The sequence below is a fragment of the Drosophila eugracilis genome, unplaced genomic scaffold (genome assembly GCF_018153835.1).
Source record: "Drosophila eugracilis isolate 14026-0451.02 unplaced genomic scaffold, ASM1815383v1 contig_47, whole genome shotgun sequence".
Classification (NCBI taxonomy): domain Eukaryota; kingdom Metazoa; phylum Arthropoda; class Insecta; order Diptera; family Drosophilidae; genus Drosophila; species Drosophila eugracilis.
Window position 1 is genome coordinate 2,374,803 of NW_024573338.1, and position 17,536 is coordinate 2,392,338.

Below are 17,536 nucleotides of genomic sequence, written 5' to 3' on the forward strand. Positions count from 1 at the left end.
CATTAAAAAAGTATTTCAGCGTTGATTTTGCCACACATTTTTTGATTGCCCACTGGCACTGGCCAACTGGCAGCCTCCTTCTTGGCCATGGTCAGTGAATCGATCGGAACGAGTTGTTGGGCCTAGAAAAAAGCAGCAGCTATGATCATGATCATCATCATCATCATCATCATCATCAGTGGAGTAGCCGAGTGATTACCTTTGGTACATTCGAGATTTGTGGTTTTTCGTAGTTGGGATGATGAAAAATATATATTCCTCATGGACATCGACACGGCTCATTCTCAGAATGTATCTGGTGGAATACCGCCAGTGATTGACACTCAGGAAATGTCAGGGAATTTGATTGGCTTTTATGATCGGCCGCTTAAGGTATTAGACAAAAAGGAGAATTTGCATATTTTTGCCGCTGTCTCGGCGAATAATTAGAATTCATAGACATGTGTCGCCACCGCCGCTTGCCGCTTGCCGCTGCCCACTGGCCGGAGACAACGAAACTCTCAGCAAAACTAAAAATGCGGTAGTTATTCTCGAATGCATTTGGCTTAAAGGTTCATTGACGCGTCCCACGGCGTAGGACAGAGAACAGGAATCAAAACGAAATGCGCCAAAAATAGCTAAAATACAGCACACAAAAACCAGTTACCACAAAATGCAAAAAGTCTGTTGGATGAAGAGAGAGAGAGGGATAGTTGAGCGGTCGAAAAGAGACAAAAACAGCTAGCTAATTTTCATAATTTTTGCATTTTTATAGAACATTTTTACAAAAAGTTTACCAAGAAGAGGCCTTGGGAATGTCATTTCTTTTGGGAAGAGAAGAGAATTTAATATACCCTACAAAAAGAAGAGGCTTGAAAATATTTATGTTATTAATTTATATAGATTGCGTTTTTAAGGGAATTTATTAATAAATTCATACAGCTTCTCGTAGCTTTCATCACTTTTTTGTTAGTTCCTTCAACTTTTTGTTTAGCTCTTTTAATAAATTACTTCTTAAATCTATTTATTGGATAAATTTATAAAATTTTTTATGATTATCTTGTACCTCTATTAACCTTTTTAGTTAATCTCTTTCTAGGGTGCATCTAGAGTTCCTTGACCGCTTTCAAGGTGGTTTCCTTCGCAGACCTTAAACAAATATTTAGCCCAGAGTGGCCATTAATTGTTGGTTATGTGATTAAGCTGTTTCCAGTATCTCTAACTTAACAACACCATAAACCCATAGTTTATGCCATATTTACATAAGTAATTTGTTTATATTTCGATTCAAGGAGAGATTCTTAAATAAACGATTTATTTTAATATTTATTTTAAATCTCAATCTGGTTTCTATACTTAAACCAGGTTTTCCCTTATCTTTAAGCTAACTAATATGCAAATTCCTGCCTGTGTGGTCTTGGCTAATTACCTCCTCTCCAGATTGGCCATCGAAAGTGCATTTGATCTTGGCTGGCACACATTCCGATCCCCTCCATTCGATTTCATTGATGCGATCGCCAAGTGGCGGTGGTGGTGGCAGTGGCTCCAACCACATCTCCATTCATTCATGGCTGGCTGCCGGCGGATCCTTTGCCCGCCATTTGGCTACTTCAGGTGGCTCAATGGTGGCGGTGGCTCAGTGGCTATATTGCTGCCTGTGTTTGGGACACACCTACTGAAACGCCACGCTAATCACGAGCAGTCAACGTAGCGCCGCCAGCAACAACAGCAACAAAAGGGGCAAATGCAACTGCAACAACAACAGCAACAGCAGGAGCAGCGCGTGGATAAATCAAAATGCAGTTGCGAGACGTGAGCAGAGCCGCCTTCTATCCACGACTCCACTGGCAGCATCATCATCCAACAGTCCATGCTCCATACTCCATACTCCAACCTCCTCGCGGATTCTGTCTGCATAATCCACGGCCAAAGAAAGTGCCGCACATGGGAATTACACTGGGAGAAAAGTAAAGATCATGGTCTTGATTAAGGCATAACGATTGGTGGTACTTGATAGGTCAGATAAATATGAGATAAGTTCTTAAAGTTCTAGAACTGATAACGAATCAAATATTATCTTTTTAAGAAGTAAAAACATATTTTATAAGATTTTTCTTCAGTGTTCGGCTTAGCAGTTCTTTGGCTCAATGGATGCTTAACTCGGTTCGCTTAAAGAGCTGTAGCTGTACACCGGCTGATCCTCAGCCCCATCCCCATTCTCTTGGCCAAGACAAATGCAGACGCTGGCTCTTTAGCCGTATCTTTCACTTTGATTGCGGCTGGCTGGGACTTCGACTTCAACTTGGTCTTGGTATATGGCTCGTGTGGGGCTCGTGGGGCATTTGGATGGGTGGTGCCTGTGCCGGCAGTCGTTAGCCTTGTCTTATTGCCCGTGTTGGCCAAACACTTGGCTACTGGTTGTTTACATATGTACGACGGGGGTAACTGCGAATGCTGGGTATAACTCAATCAGTGAAAAGGAGGAGGAGCAGCTCAGTTAGGTGACCTGCAACAAATTAGCCAGGGAGTTATGAACTCCGACTAGGGGAATGTCATGTTTTTAGCTTGGAAAGACAAAACAAGATGGACAAGATGGGCCACAACAACTATGGTCAAGTTCTAATGAAAACCTAATTACAAAATCAGCCAATACTCTCAAGAGCCGCACATAATTAAGGCGCTCACACACTTGACTTGGTCCCGGTCCGCGTCCGCATCCCAAGCACCTCCTTCTCCTCCTCCGCCCGCTCGCCCAATTGTCGCCGTCTCCAATTTCCAACGTGGCTGCCCCCCTTGCGAATGAAAAACGCATTTAAAAGCCACATTAATGACGCGAACTCGCTGCCACTGCTACCACTTTGGTAAAATAGGAAATTGCTGCGTTCGGCTGTTCTCTAGATTCTGGTCTATCTGTTTTACTTTTTTCTCATTTTTTTTTGTTGCAGATAGCGACACAAAAACGGTTGCCTTCCAAAGCTAGTAGCTGCTGTGTTGCCAGCGTTGCCAGCGTTTTCAGCGCATTTTTAGTTAATTTACCAGGAAAAACATTTGAAATTCTTAAAAAAAGACATTGCAACAAGAAGTTGGCTGCTAGCTTGGCGGCTGGAAAAAGTCACATCACAACATTGTCTACACAACGCCTATGTGGCCTACTCTATAGGAAAGTTGGCTATAATAACTAAGATATTATATAGGATTTAGTCAAGAATGATTAGTCAAAGTAGTAATATCTTTGGATATTATTTCCCTTAACTTCAGGTTAATGAACTCCTAATCCCTTAGCGTGTTCAATTTCTATGAAAAGTCCCGAAGAATCTTGACAGAAGTTGGATGTCAATCTTTTCTTTTTAAAAATATTTCTTTAGAAGTTTTAAAAATGCTTTTCCGATTGGAAAGAGTATCTAAAGTTTCTCATTTTCCGAATTTTTCCTCTAGTTTGTTTGTTCTAAAGTTGCTGTTGTTCCTTCTGTTTTTCATTTTGTCGCCACCGCCGTTGCTGCATAGACTAAAAATCGCATTCGATCATTTATGGGATTTTATTTGGCGCGTCAGTGAATGTTGCTAAGCAATTTATTTATGACATTTTTTGCTGGCCAGCTTGGGTTTGGCTCGGTTCGGTTCGGTTTGGTTAGCTTGGACTTGGGGATCTCTAGATAGAGGATGGAAGAAGGTTGGGGTTGTGGCTCCGATGGATTCGTGCAGCAATTTCTGCAACGCAACGAAATAGTTGTTGCAAAGGCAGCAACAACAAAACAACAAACAGCCAAAGTCAAAGTCAAGTTGCAAGTTCCATATTCATCAGATGCGACACTCTTCATTCTTGGTGTTTTGCCCCATCTTGTTGCTTGATTCTTTGGCTTGTCTTCGAGTTTTTCGTCTTCAAGTTTTTTTCTATCGAAAAGCAAACTGGATTTCGTCTTAAATGCTTCTGTAGACGTTGTTGCAGTTGCAACTGCTAGTTGCTGTGGCTGTTGATTTTGCCATTGCATTTTAATTAAGTGCATTTTAATGAGGCATCATCGCCGGCCGCCAATGCGACTTTTGTACATCATCAATTACACAAACGCATTTTAAATGGGCTGCCAACTACTGCTGGGAACTATCTGCCTTCGTTCCGATTCATTCCTATGTAGCTTATTCTCTTTTTTTTTATTTTGTTATTTTTTTATTCACGTAATTATTAAGCTTATTTAGATTAGTCTCCGCTCTTGTGGCTTCGGGCTGTCTATTGCGGTTGCTGTCCGGGTCTCCATGAAATTGATGCGAAAAAAATCAACTAAAACTGTTTGTTTTAATTCGATTTGAGTCAGCCGGCGCCCAGGAAGGATGTGTTTGCCTCGTCCTGTTGGCTAATGCACACGCAAATGGAGAGTCCTAGTTGGGTTAACTCGGATGGTCGAGGTGGGAAAGTAATGGGTTAAGAGAGAGGTATATTGGGCTGATGAGGAAATTAAATAATATATTTTTTTTTTTATTAAAAATTTAATTTTCTTATCTCTTATGACTCGTTTGAGGTGTTAAACTACTAAAATGGAAGAGAAAAATGATAAAACATTCTAAATTTCCAAAAAAAGGTGTCTAAAAAATCACAAAAATTATCTATTAATATATAATATACCCTCAAGATCTCAAAAGCTGTTTGAAATGTATCTTATAAATAATTACACGATGCCTTATAATGTCCAGAAAGTGCATCTACCCATCTCTATAAGCCCCAACACTCCCTATCTTCCTTACCAACTCATTCACCTGCCGCACCTTCTCATTAATCCCCTTCCCATTTAAGCCCCTTTTCCCCCTCCCTTCTGACAAAGCTGTTCAAAAACTTTTTCCATTTTTTCAAATTGCGTAATTTTCATTAGTTTGCTGCTGCATTTGCAGACAAATTAAGAGCTTCTGCCGCTGTCCTGGCCCGGGGACCCTTCACATGTCCTGCCCTCCAAAGTGCGTATCTGTGAGATACGCATATGCAAATAGCTGACTGCCAGCCTGCCTGCAGGACTACCCCGATGCAATGTGGTTTTTCAATTTCTCTCTCTGGGATCTGCTGTTTTTTTTTTGTTTCAGCCTTTTTGTACGCAAATAATTGTGAATTTTTTTCCCTCATCCATTTTTGTTGGCCTGCTGCGGCAGGTTATTGTTTGGTTTGGTTGCAAATCCTCTCCTGTTTTTTTTTTTTTTATTTCTATGCCTGAGTGTACATATTTTTTATTTTTAATTAAAAGCGGAAGTAAAAGCTGGGGGGCATGCCATTCAACAGGGGGTGAGGGAGGAGTTTCTGGTTAGGATTGGTTTCGGTTTGGTTTTAGGTTTGGGTTTGGGTTTGGCGACTTGTCAAGTGTGCGTGTGGGTGCGTTTGCCGGGCACTTTGGCCCGTTCATTTCACTGTGTAGTGTTTTGCTAACAATGCAAATTTCAGGGCATTGTTGCCAGCTTCCCCGCCCCACCCCTTAGAACCCATCCCCTCGCACTCGACACGCACACAAACGCATCAAATCATCAGCGGCGATTTCAGACAGTCATCAGATGAAATGTCAAATGCGTTTCCCGCTCCAAACGGCTAAAGTGGGCGAATGTAAACAGATACTGGCTACTGGTAATGCATGACAAACTGGCAAACTGGTAAGCTGCTAACTGGTAACTGCCAACGCTTAGAGCGGCACAAACTAAACCAAACTCAACAACAATAAAAACATGGCTACAATTCACCAGCTGAAGAGTTTTTCAAATAACGAAAAAAAAAAACAGTAAAAGAACGCTGGAAAGTGGGGGAGTAGCTGGTTGGAAAAAGGAAAAAAGTCAGGCAAAAAAAAAAGAATCGAGAAAATTAAAACAAAACAAACAGCAAACGCATCCTCAGCGTCATCCTCGTATAGTGCACGGCAAGAATGAATGATGTTCATTTTTTGGGAATTTTTTGGATCTATTGGAAATTTTCAAAAACTGTTCAGGTTTTTGTGTTAAAAATTAAAAAGATTTTAAGTTCTAGAAGTAAAATATTGCAACCAATATTCTCTGGATTAGGCCATATATCCTAACCAAACCCATAAAATCATTTTGGAAAGATTTTCATTTATGTAATATTTTTACATAACTTAAAGTTACATCAACATTTTTTCTTATTCTTAAAATGAATATTCCTTAATCTAACATTATTTAGAAACATTTTACTATAATATATATTTAAGATTTAATTTTGTAAATATTTTTATGAAGACTTTCCCTCAGTGTAGTTCTGAATCCTGCATCATCCTTTGGCCGTTATGCCCTGCTTTGCCTGCTCTGTTCCACGCATGAAGAGATTTCGGTTTAGCTTTTGATTGACGAACTTGGCTCGTTGTTTGTCCCTCTTCCTGTCGATCCCCCTCCTCACTATTATCCTGCCATACGTTGCTGCCGCTTTTCACTCAAACTCATCAACGTCAGCGACGCATTCAAATCGTTTTGATGGACTTCTCTCTACCCCCGCTCCCGCCACAACTTCCCTATTCCATATCCTTCCATATCAAGCTCACGCAGTGCATCCTGGGCACAAGAACAAAACAGCATCGAAAACAACAAAAAAAGAAGAAAAAAATGAATCAAAATGGGTAAAAAAGTAGGTGGAATGAGTCTGGCACAATATTTGTATTTTACGCAATTTTTACTGACGACTGCCATCATGTCTGAGTGACTGCAAGTTGGCTCCGATTTCTGCTGCCTGATTTGCAAACCGATTTGCAACATTGTTCATGTCAGTCAGCGCATTGTTGATCATCATCCTGTGCCGCCTGGTTATGGGTTGGTCTTCCTCTGGGTTTGGGTTTGGGTTTTGGTTTGGCTGAGAACTAAGCCCCATGTTTGCCCAGCTATTCATTGTGTTTCGGTTTTTTTATTTTCTCGTTTTTTTGCTGATTGAAAGTTTGTGCGACAATTGTTGCGGTAATCGGAAATGGCCCAGAGTCTAATTAAACAAAATGCTTGCTGGGCATAAATGGTGTGTATGGAATTATGATTAGTGGGTGGGTAAGCTTTTTATTAATATTTCAATCATTTGCAGATTTATTGGTGATTTGTGATTAGTATTATCTTTTTATGATACGAGGTGTGTTCAAAAAGTAAGGTGACTCTTCAAATTTCGCGAATTTCAAATTTTTCGATTATCGATTTTTTTGTTTTGTTATATTGGTACACTCTTCCCTAACATCTGTACCAAGTTTCAATGGAACATCCTCTTTTGTTTGGTTGTGAGAGGCGTAAAGTTACAAGTTGTTTTGCGAGCTCGGCGATTTTTTGCTATCGAAAAATATGGATCAAAGGATTTGGATTTTTTGGCCAAAAACAACACCACAATAATGCCTCAGCCACCATATTCACCGGATTTGGCCCCATGTGACTTTTTCTTGTTCCCAAAACTGAAGATAATCGAAAAATTTGAAAAATTTGAAATTTGAAAAGTCACCTTACTTTTTGAACACACCTCGTATAACTTCTAAAAGGTTTCGATAATCGAAAAATTTGAAATTCGCGAAATTTGAAGAGTCACCTTACTTTTTGAACACACCTCGTATATAATAAGAGGATAATCATTTTTTATTGCTTAAATTTGCTTTGCTAAATTGCTTGAATATTCAATCTATTTGTTAATCTACATCAGGTATATACTAATTCATTTAGCTAATCTTCGTATTGTTTAGCACCTTTCTGTCTACCTAAATCACATTCATTCATCATTACCCTCCCCAACAATCGTATCTTCCATATAAAAAGCTAAACAATTTCCACTGCAACGCCTTTTCACAGTTAATCTGCCTTAAAATATGCCAGAAACAACAGCCTCCAGGACTTCAGTGTTAAATTAAATTAGCCAGTTGAAAGTTGGCCAACTTGTGGCAATGTTAAGGATTCTGTGGGGCTACGAGGCTGAGGAAGGCGTAACAAATGAACCCCTTCTCCCCTAGCTCGAAATAAACTGTTGCCAAAAAGTTTTAAGCTGCATTTGAGGCTTGTTTTCACACCCGAACAAGTTTGGCGTGGAAAGTTTGGAGTGGCGCTTGTCTTGTTTCATCTTCTCATGGCCATAATCCGTGACGTCAACTGTGGTTAACTGCTGGATTTGGCCATGTAAATGAGACAGGCAAGCCGCAAAGTTTGGCATATTTTCCATCTGATATTTTTGGCCACTTTTCGGTGCAAACTATTATCAAACTTGTTGCTCTGGCTAACTTGTTGCATGTGTGTGTGTGCTTTTGGGGGAGTTTGTTCTAAAGAGTCCTTGTGTGTGCCAACATCCTGCTGGTATTTTGGCATTTATTTTGATAATTGAAAACCCATTGGGATCGTTTAGACTCATTTACATCCAATTAGCATAGCAGCAGGGTCATTCAGGATATTAAATTGAAAAGGGAAGTAAGCTTGGTTAGATGCCACAGATTACTGATGTAGAGTGAGAATGCACAAAAATGTCTGTAAATGTCTCTGTTTTCTTAACGTACTGAAAATAATGAGTATTTATCAGTGTTAAAATACCGATATATCGCAATGTGGCTCTTTATATAAAAGTTCAATCTCTAGTTTTGGTTATATCTGGTCACACTGTTTCTCTTGTGAATTTGTCCAATGAAAACTTTAATTTCAAACTTTTTCTGCAATTGTTTGTCACAACATTTTTATCACGATCTTCATAAATCAGTGCCAAACCAAAGGAAATCGTATCATCACTAACTAAAACTCTTTATCCTTCTCTGTGATAATTAGTACTACTTCATAGCTCTATCCACAATATTTTCTGTGTTTTCAAAGCTCTTGAAATTGTTCTACTCCTTGAAAATCGTATTCGTCCATGCAAATGAAATGATTACCAATTATTTACACTTAAAACTACAAAGCGGGGCTAATGAGCTTAATTAACTTGTTTTTATGTAACACAAGAAGTTAGGTAGAAAAACTGAAATTAGTTGCCAGAAAAATGATTCGGCTCTTCGGGTTATCGTGTGGTGTAAGCCTTCCGCTTATCCTTATCCTGATTTCTAATGGAGGATATCTTATTCGTGCCCAGAGAGTTGAAGAGAAAGAGGGTCTATACTCGAAATTTGATGATGTTGAAATAGTGAGCGGTACAACCTTAGACTTATCCGAACCAGGCCGTGGAAAACTAGTGCAATTCATGAGCAGGAACTGTATACATTGTCAAAGGTATGCGCCATATTTTAAGGTAATGGCCGTAGAACTATTGGGTTGGAACCGAGTTCTCCGGATCTATATTGTGGACTGTGCCCCCCAACAAGTAACTGTAAGCATTTGTCGTGATTTTAAGATAGGACGCCTACCTACGATGCGCTATTTTCCCTCTAATTTTATCAAATCGACTTCAGATATTGGTAAAGAAGTTGGTGCAGAAAGTCTTCACCCTAATAATGTTGTGAGAGAGCTAGCTGGATTACTGGCGAAAAATGACTACAGTGGAACCAACGAACTTAAGCCCATCTTTCAGCACCTTCAGTCAAATGAAACCAAGGAAAGCATTTTCAATCGCTATGCTGGGAAGGTGTTTTATATTTTGCTTGTTCTTGAGCCACCGGAATCCCAGATTGGAATAGAAATTGTTCTCGATCTACTACCCTATCCCGATGTGGCAGTCCGAATTCTTAAAAATGAAGATCTCTTTACCAATCTCGGAGTAAAACCAAGTGGCGAAAAGATAGCGCTCTTAGACAGAAGTGGAAAAGAGCAATCTCTAACAATTTCTGGCCAAAATAGTTCGGATTACGTGGACAGTGTTTCTCAGTTTCTGGTTCAGACCTCACCGCCAACAATCTATCAAGCTGACTTGGAATTAGCTATCTATCAAATCACACACATCGAAATACCCAAAGTTTCATTGCTAACTGGCTATAAGTTAAAGGCTCTTCGCCACAATATGAGGCTGTTAAATAAATATGGTCCCTTGAGAAAAAATGGAAAGCATTTAATGAAAAGCCTTGTAAAATATGTAAAGTCGAATGATGAAATCACTGGAGAGCAGTTCTTCAATAAAGTGAACGAAACCCAGGAAGGCCCTTGGAAATCGTTTTCGGGCACGCGATTCATCGGATGTGTGGGCTCTAAGGACTTTGCGCGACGTATTACCTGTTCCTTTTGGGTATTGTTTCATCACCTTACCGTAAGGGCTGCCGAAATTCGAACTTATCCACCCAGCTCTGTGATAATAGGACTTTACGGCTTTGTTAAGTACTTTTTCTCCTGCTCGGTATGTACCAAACATTTTCAAAAGATGGCCAAGAGAAGAAGAATAGCATCCGTGAGAACGCATGACCAGGAGATCCTTTGGCTGTGGGAAGCCCATAATGAGGTGAACCAACTATTGTCTGGAGATGCCACAGAGGATCCGAAGTTCCCAAAAGTACAGTTTCCACAGAGGAAACACTGTCCATCCTGCTATAGGAGTAGAACGAATAGATGGAACAAGGCTGAGGTACTGAGATACTTAAAACGGATTTACAGTACTAAAAATCTCAGCTTTAATGGAATATCCACCTAATGCAGCCATAAATAAGGGAAATATTTAAACAGTTTCACAACCTTAAAGCAAAATATAATCAAAAGCAATAATATTTAAATCAATGAGGGAATATAGTCCAGTGAACATTTTTTTCCGTGGCCCTAAATGAAAAACTGTTAAAAGTGCACAACCAACCATAACAGATGGCTTCGAGAAGTTCTAATGCGGTTCTTAAAATATATCTACGAAAGGAAAAATCTGAGGAAGTTCCGACATTTAAGAAAAGAAGTACCAAAAATGGCGTTGAAAAACTACATCTTAAAATAAAATAAATATAAACTTAAAATTCCAATCCCTCAGTCTTTTTTATCCACCAAAACAAACGATTACCAATTATTTACACTTCAAAGTAATTAACTTGTTTTTATGTAAAACAATAAGTTGGGTAGAAAAACTGAAATTAGTTGCCAGAAAAATGATTCGGCTTTTCGGGTTATCGTGTGGTGTAAGCCTTCCGCTTATCCTGATTTTAAATGAAGGATATTTGAACCGTGGTCAGAAAGTTGAAAAGCGAGAGAGTCCATACTCAAAGTTTGATGATGTTGAAATTGTGAGCGGAACAACTTTAGACTTATCCGAACCAGGCCGTGGAAAACTAGTGCAATTCATGAGCAGGAACTGTAAATACTCTCGAGGATATGCGCCATATTTTAAGCAAATGGCCATAGAACTACTGGGTTGGAACCGCGTTCTGCGGATCTATATTGTGGACTGTGCTGCCGAACAAGTAACTGTGACCATTTGTCATGATTTTAAGTTAGAGCGCGTACCTACGTTGCGTTATTTCCCCTCTAACTTTATCAAATCGACTTCAGAAGTTGGTAGCGATGTTGCTGCAGAAACTCTTGACCCAAGTGAAGTTGTGAAAGAGCTAGCTGGATTATTGGCCAAAAATGACTACAGTGGAACCAACGAACTTAAGCCCATCTTTCAGCCCCTTCAGTCGAATGAAACAAAGGAAAGCATTTTCAATCGCTATGCTAGGAGGGTGTCTTATATTTTGCTTGTTCTTGAGCCACCGGAATCCCAGATTGGTATAAAAACTGTTCTCGATCTGCTACCCTATCCCGATGTGGCAGTCCGAATTCTTAAAAATGAAGATCTCTTTACCAATTTCGGACTAAAATCAACTGGTCAGAAGTTAGCGCTCTTAGATAGAAATGGAAAAGAGCAATCTCTAACAATTTCTGGCCAAAATAGTTCGGATTACGTGGACAGTGTTTCTCAGTTTCTGGTTCAGACCTCACCGCCAACAATCTATCAAGCTGACTTGGAGCTTGCTATCTATCAAATTATATACAGCGAAATACCAAAAGTTTCACTTCTTATTGGCTATAGGTTAAAGGCTCTTCGCCACAATATGCGGCTGTTAAATAAATATGGTCCCTTGAGAAAAAATGGAAAGCATTTAATGAAAAGCCTTGTAAAATATGTAAAGTCGAATGATGAAATCACTGGAGAACAGTTCTTCATTAAAGTGAACGAAACAGAGGAAGGTTCTTGGAAATCGTTTTCCGCCACGCGATTTATCGGCTGTGTGGGATCTCAGCGCTTTTCGCGTCGCATTACCTGTTCCTTTTGGGTGTTGTTTCATTACCTTACCGTAAGGGCTGCCGAAATTCGAACTTATCCACCCAGCTCTGTGATAATAGGACTTTACGGACTTGTTAAGTACTTTTTCTCCTGCTCGGAATGTACCAAGCACTTTCAAAGGATGGCCAAGAGAAGAAGAATAGCATCCGTGAGAACGTATGACCAGGAGATCATTTGGCTGTGGGCTGCGCATAATGAGGTTAACCAACGATTGTCTGGCGATGCTACCGAGGATCCAAAGTTTCCAAAAGTGCAATTTCCACAGAGGAAACACTGTCCATCCTGCTATATAGGTGGAACGAATAGATGGAACATGATTGAGGTACTGAAATACTTAAAGCGGATTTACAGTACTAAAAATCTCAGTTTTAATGGAATATCCACCTAATGCAGTTATAAATAAGGGAAATATTTTAAGAATTTAACAACCGAAAAGCTAAATATAATCATATTATATTTCAATCAATGAGGGAGACATTAGTTCTGGGAATTCCACGACTTGATTACCATTCAGTTCAGTGATCCTTTTTTTTCAGTGGCCCCAGAAGAAAAAGGTGTAATAAGACGGCGTACGAAAGGAAAAATCTGAGCAAGTTCCAGAATTTTGGAAAAGACGTACCAAAAATGGCGTTAAAAACTGGATCTTAAAATAAAATAAATATAAACTTAAAATTCCAATCCCTCAGTCTTCTTCATCCACCAAAACTAACGATTACCAATTATTTACACTTAAAACTACAAAGCGAGGCTAATGAGCTTAATTAACTTGTTTTTATGTAACACATCAAGTTAGGTAGAAAAACTGAAATTAGTTGCCAGAAAAATGATTCGGCTCTTCGGGTTATCGTCTGGTGTAAGCCTTCCGTTTATCCTTATCCTGATTTCTAATGGAGGATATCTTATTCGTGCCCAGATAGTTGAAGAGCAAGAGAGTATATACTCGAAATTTGATAATGTTCATGTTGTGAACGGAACAACCTTAGACTTATCCGAACCAGGCCGTGGAAAACTAGTGCAATTCATGAGCGCGCTTTGCGGACACTGTCGAAGATATGCGCCATATTTTAAGCAAATGGCCGTAGAGCTACAGGATTGGAATCGAGTTCTGCGGATCTATATTGTGGACTGTGCCCGACAAGTAACTGTGAGCATTTGTCGAGAATTTAAGATAGAACGCACACCTACGTTGCGTTATTTTCCCTCTAATTTTATCAAATCGCCTTCAGATGTTGGTAGAGAAGTTGGTGCAGAAAGTCTTGACCCTAAGGATATTGTGACAGAGCTAGCTGGTTTATTGGCCAAAAATGACTACAGTGGAACCAACGAACTTAAGCCCATCTTTCAGCCCATTCAGTCGAATGAAACAAAGGAAAGCATTTTCAATCGCTATGCTGGGAAGGTGTCTTATATTTTGCTTGTTCTTGAGCCACCGGAATCCCAGATTGGAATAGAAACGGTTCTCGATCTGCTACCCTATCCCGATGTGGCAGTCCGAATTCTTAAAAATGAAGATCTCTTTACCAATTTCGGACTAAAACCAACTGGCCAGAAGATAGCGCTCTTAGACAAAAGTGGAAATGTGCAATCTTTAACCATTTCTGGCCAAAGTAGATTTGATTACGTGGACAGCATTGCTCAGTTTCTGCAGCAGAAAGGACACACCAGTATTCCAAGGTTGCCAACAACAAAAACTCCCACGATGTCAATGAAAAAAGGGAGGGATAATGATATATTGAACAAAGTCCTGAATTCACCACCAACAGTCTATCAAGCTGACTTGGAGTTAGCTATCTACCAAATCATACACATCGAAATACCAAAAGCTCCACTTCTAATTGGCTATAAGTTAAAGGCTCTTCGCCACATTATGAGGGTGTTCAATAAATACAGTCCTTTGAGAAAAAATGGAAAGCATCTTATGGAGAGCCTTGTAAAATATGTAAAGTCGAATGATGAAATCACTGGAGAACAGTTCATGACTAAAGTCAACGATGCCGAGAAAGGCCCCCAGAAACCGTTTTCGGCAACGCGATACATCGGCTGTGTGGGATCTAAGCCCTTTGCGCGAGGCATCACCTGTTCCTTTTGGGTATTGTTTCATTACCTAACCGTAAGGGCTGCCGAGAAACGAACTTATCCGCCCAGCTCTGTGATAATAGGACTTTACGGGTTTGCCAAGTACTTCTTCTTCTGCGCGGAATGTGCCAAGCATTTTCAAAAGATGGCCAAGAGAAGAAGAATAGCATCCGTGAAAACGCATGACGAGGAGATCCTTTGGCTGTGGGCAGCTCATAATGAGGTGAATAAAAGATTGTATGGCGATGCCACAGAGGATCCGAAGTTCCCGAAAATGCAGTTTCCACAGAGGAAACACTGTCCATCCTGCTATATGACTGAACCAAGAAAGTGGAATAGGGCTGAGGTACTAAAATACCTGAAACGGATTTATGGTTCCAAAAATATCAGCTCTTTTGGAATACCTGCATAATTAAAAGGGGAAAGATTAATAAAATTGTAATAAGCTTAATGAAATAATGTATAACCAAATCCATAATATTTCGGACAATTTTTCTCTATATATTCTTTACTCTTCCTGCACTGATGTCACTTTGGACTTGTTCTTAATGATTACATATAATATACATATAAATAAATATGAAATTCATGAATCTTTTGGGTGTGCCTGGATAGAATAGCGAGTCACAAAATTAAGAAAACCTGTTTTGAGAGAAGATAGAGCAGGGCTGTGGTGGAAGGAGGGAGGGGGACTTTTAACAACCGGAGCAGGGCGAATCCAAATGCGGCTATAATTACCAAAGAGCCCTTGCGATTGAATCAGTTGAAGTAGCTCATTTGACTTGTGAGCACAGTGAGTGAAAATGATTCGGCGGCTACTCAAGACGCTACTTTATGGCCTGCTACTCTTCACCCCCGAGGTAACACCAGCCCGGATTAATGCCAGAAAGTCGGCAAACGAGGCGAGTCTCTATAGCGATACAGACAATGTGATTATGTTGGATATCGGATCACTGAGGCCGGCTCTCGACTTGAACAACAACAAGCTGGTCCAGTTCCTCAACAGCTTCTGTGGCGATTGCCATCGCTTCGCACCGATCTTCAAGACCCTTTCCCGTGACCTGTACAAATGGCGACGTATTCTTCGGATCTATGGCGTAGATTGTGCTCAGGAGAGAAACGCAGAGCTATGCAGGGATTTCAATATTCGACAGACTCCTTCACTGCGATTCTTTGGTCCTGATACACAAAAGAACCTGGAATATCTGGGATCACCCATTCAAAGTCAGGATCCAAAGTTTATCAAGGCAGCTCTGGCTGATTTGGTATCCCAGAATGATTATGGAACCGGACAACCCAACTTTAAGCCTGTAAAACCAAGCGATTCTGCCAAGACCCTCTTCCTGGACTATCAAAGTTCGGAGAGTCCTGTACAGTACATTGCCCTGGTCCTTCAGCCGAATGATTCTAAGATTGGCAGGGATACACTGCTTGAACTGCTGCCGTATAAAGAAGTTGCCGTAAGGATTGTTGGGGATGCCCAGCTATTTTCCAACTTTGGACTAGAACCATCCAATCAGAAATTGGCCATCATTGATCGGAGTGGAAAGGCCCAGTTATTGTCACCTTCTTTGGAAACATATGAAGCCTATGCCACCTCCGTTGGCGATTTCCTCAAGAGCCTCAACTTCAAGCCAGATCCACCGCTACCTATCCCTGTAGCTTCGAACTTTACTGAGTTTCTGGATCAACAACATCAAGCGATCCTTGACGAGGTCCTAAAACCGCCCTTCAAGGTCTATCGAGCCGACTTAGAACAGGCAATTGATAAACTTCTACACATTGAACTTCGTAAATGGCCCGTGCTAGAGGGTACTAATCTGATTGCCCTAAAGACTATCATTACGGTCTTAAATTATCTTAATCCGCTGAACAAAGATGGAAAGTTACTGCTGTCTGATCTGCATAATTCGTTAGATCCTAAGCTGAGTATCAAAGGAGCTGAATTCGGAGAGCTAGTTGATTCGCTAGAAAAGGGTCGGAAGGTCTTTAAAGGACGGCGCTATGTTGGCTGCATCGGATCACGTCCCTTGCTCCGCGGCTTTACCTGCTCCATGTGGACACTGTTTCACTATTTGACAGTGCAGTCCGCTAAGCCACCGAACTACTTTTCACCGGGCTCAATACTAAACACTATTTATGGATTCGCCAAATACTTCTTTGGCTGCACAGATTGCTCGGAGCACTTTCAACAGATGGCCGTACGGCGTAATATGAGTGCAGTGAATACCTATGACGAGGAGATCCTTTGGCTCTGGGCAGCTCACAACGAAGTCAATCAACGTATTGCTGGTGATACGACGGAGGATCCCAAGTTCCCCAAGATTCAGTTTCCCAACGCAGAGAATTGCCCAACCTGCCGAGACGCTAACTCTCAGTGGCGGACTGATGAAGTTCTTAAGTATTTGAAAAACCTTTACGATATTAAAAACGTAAGCTTTTACGGGCTTCCTACCCCGCGGGGATACGATTGAACTTTAGTATCCTAAAGAAAAATTAACTAATAATTTATGTAATCTCAACAATTGGTATTTGGCCTTGTAAACTATTCAAAAAGTTATGCACTTAAAAAAAATAAAAATTATATACTTACTTGACTTATCTTATATCTCAATTCGCTTTCAAATCTAAAAAACTTTAACTTTTCACCAACTTTTGCAAAAAAATGTTTTAGTTTTTTCAATAGTTCATAATTTGGCATATCCTGTTTTCTTGCCCAAAAATGTAAGTATTTGAAAAGCAAAAAATTATCGAAATACGGATTTTTTGGCAAAAATCAAAAGTGCGTAAATTTGGTTCACCCTGATTGTGCGACTCAAAAAAACGTATTTTTCTCATTGTAAAGCCAAAAATAATCGGAAAATGGAATGTCATATCTCGTTGAATTCGTAATTACATTTCTAATCGATTTGCATTCACACCTTAAAATTCCAAATGTTGATAGTTTTTAGCAAAAATTGATGATGTAACCCCCTTATCGAAAATGCAAAATTGGCTAAAAAACTAAAGTTTCGAAATCAGTTTAGAAATCGTTTGTTTTGGTCGTTGGCAACATGAAAAAATAATATATTATTTCAACATCGAATGAGTCGAAACTAGGAAAACCTTAAAACATAGACATTTTAGGTCGAAATTGTAGTTCTAAGATTTTCCCGAAAAATCCATAGCTTAGCAAAACAATCCAATCAGAGGCTTGGGTTTGGTCACGGATTTAGCAATTTACTATTATGATTCGACTTAGTTAAAAGGCATAGAAGTAGAACTTTTAAGAAAACTATTAGCTTCGGTTAGTTAGTAGTCTTTATCAGCTACAATGGGAGCTTTACAGTCGCTGATATTCTATGTGAT

At 40.0% G+C, this 17,536-nt stretch overlaps 3 protein-coding genes across 3 annotated transcripts; all 3 read left to right on the plus strand.

Moving 5' to 3' along the window:
• The first annotated feature begins 9,292 nt into the window (after window positions 1-9,292).
• LOC108109416 (sulfhydryl oxidase 1-like) lies at window positions 9,293-10,498 on the plus strand. Its single transcript, XM_017217913.2, has one exon. It carries the CDS (start codon window positions 9,293-9,295, stop codon window positions 10,496-10,498), a length of 1,206 nt encoding a protein of 401 aa, XP_017073402.2.
• Window positions 10,499-11,177: 679 nt separating this feature from the next.
• On the plus strand, window positions 11,178-14,600 carry LOC108109418 (sulfhydryl oxidase 2). Its single transcript, XM_041819166.1, has 2 exons — window positions 11,178-11,652; window positions 13,339-14,600. The coding sequence occupies exons 1-2, from the start codon at window positions 11,178-11,180 to the stop codon at window positions 14,598-14,600; spliced, it is 1,737 nt and encodes a 578-aa protein (XP_041675100.1).
• A 216-nt stretch (window positions 14,601-14,816) lies between these two features.
• On the plus strand, window positions 14,817-16,866 carry LOC108109424 (sulfhydryl oxidase 1-like). The gene has a single exon (XM_017217923.2). It carries the CDS (start codon window positions 14,992-14,994, stop codon window positions 16,660-16,662), a length of 1,671 nt encoding a protein of 556 aa, XP_017073412.2. The 5' UTR covers window positions 14,817-14,991; the 3' UTR covers window positions 16,663-16,866.
• Window positions 16,867-17,536: the final 670 nt, after the last annotated feature.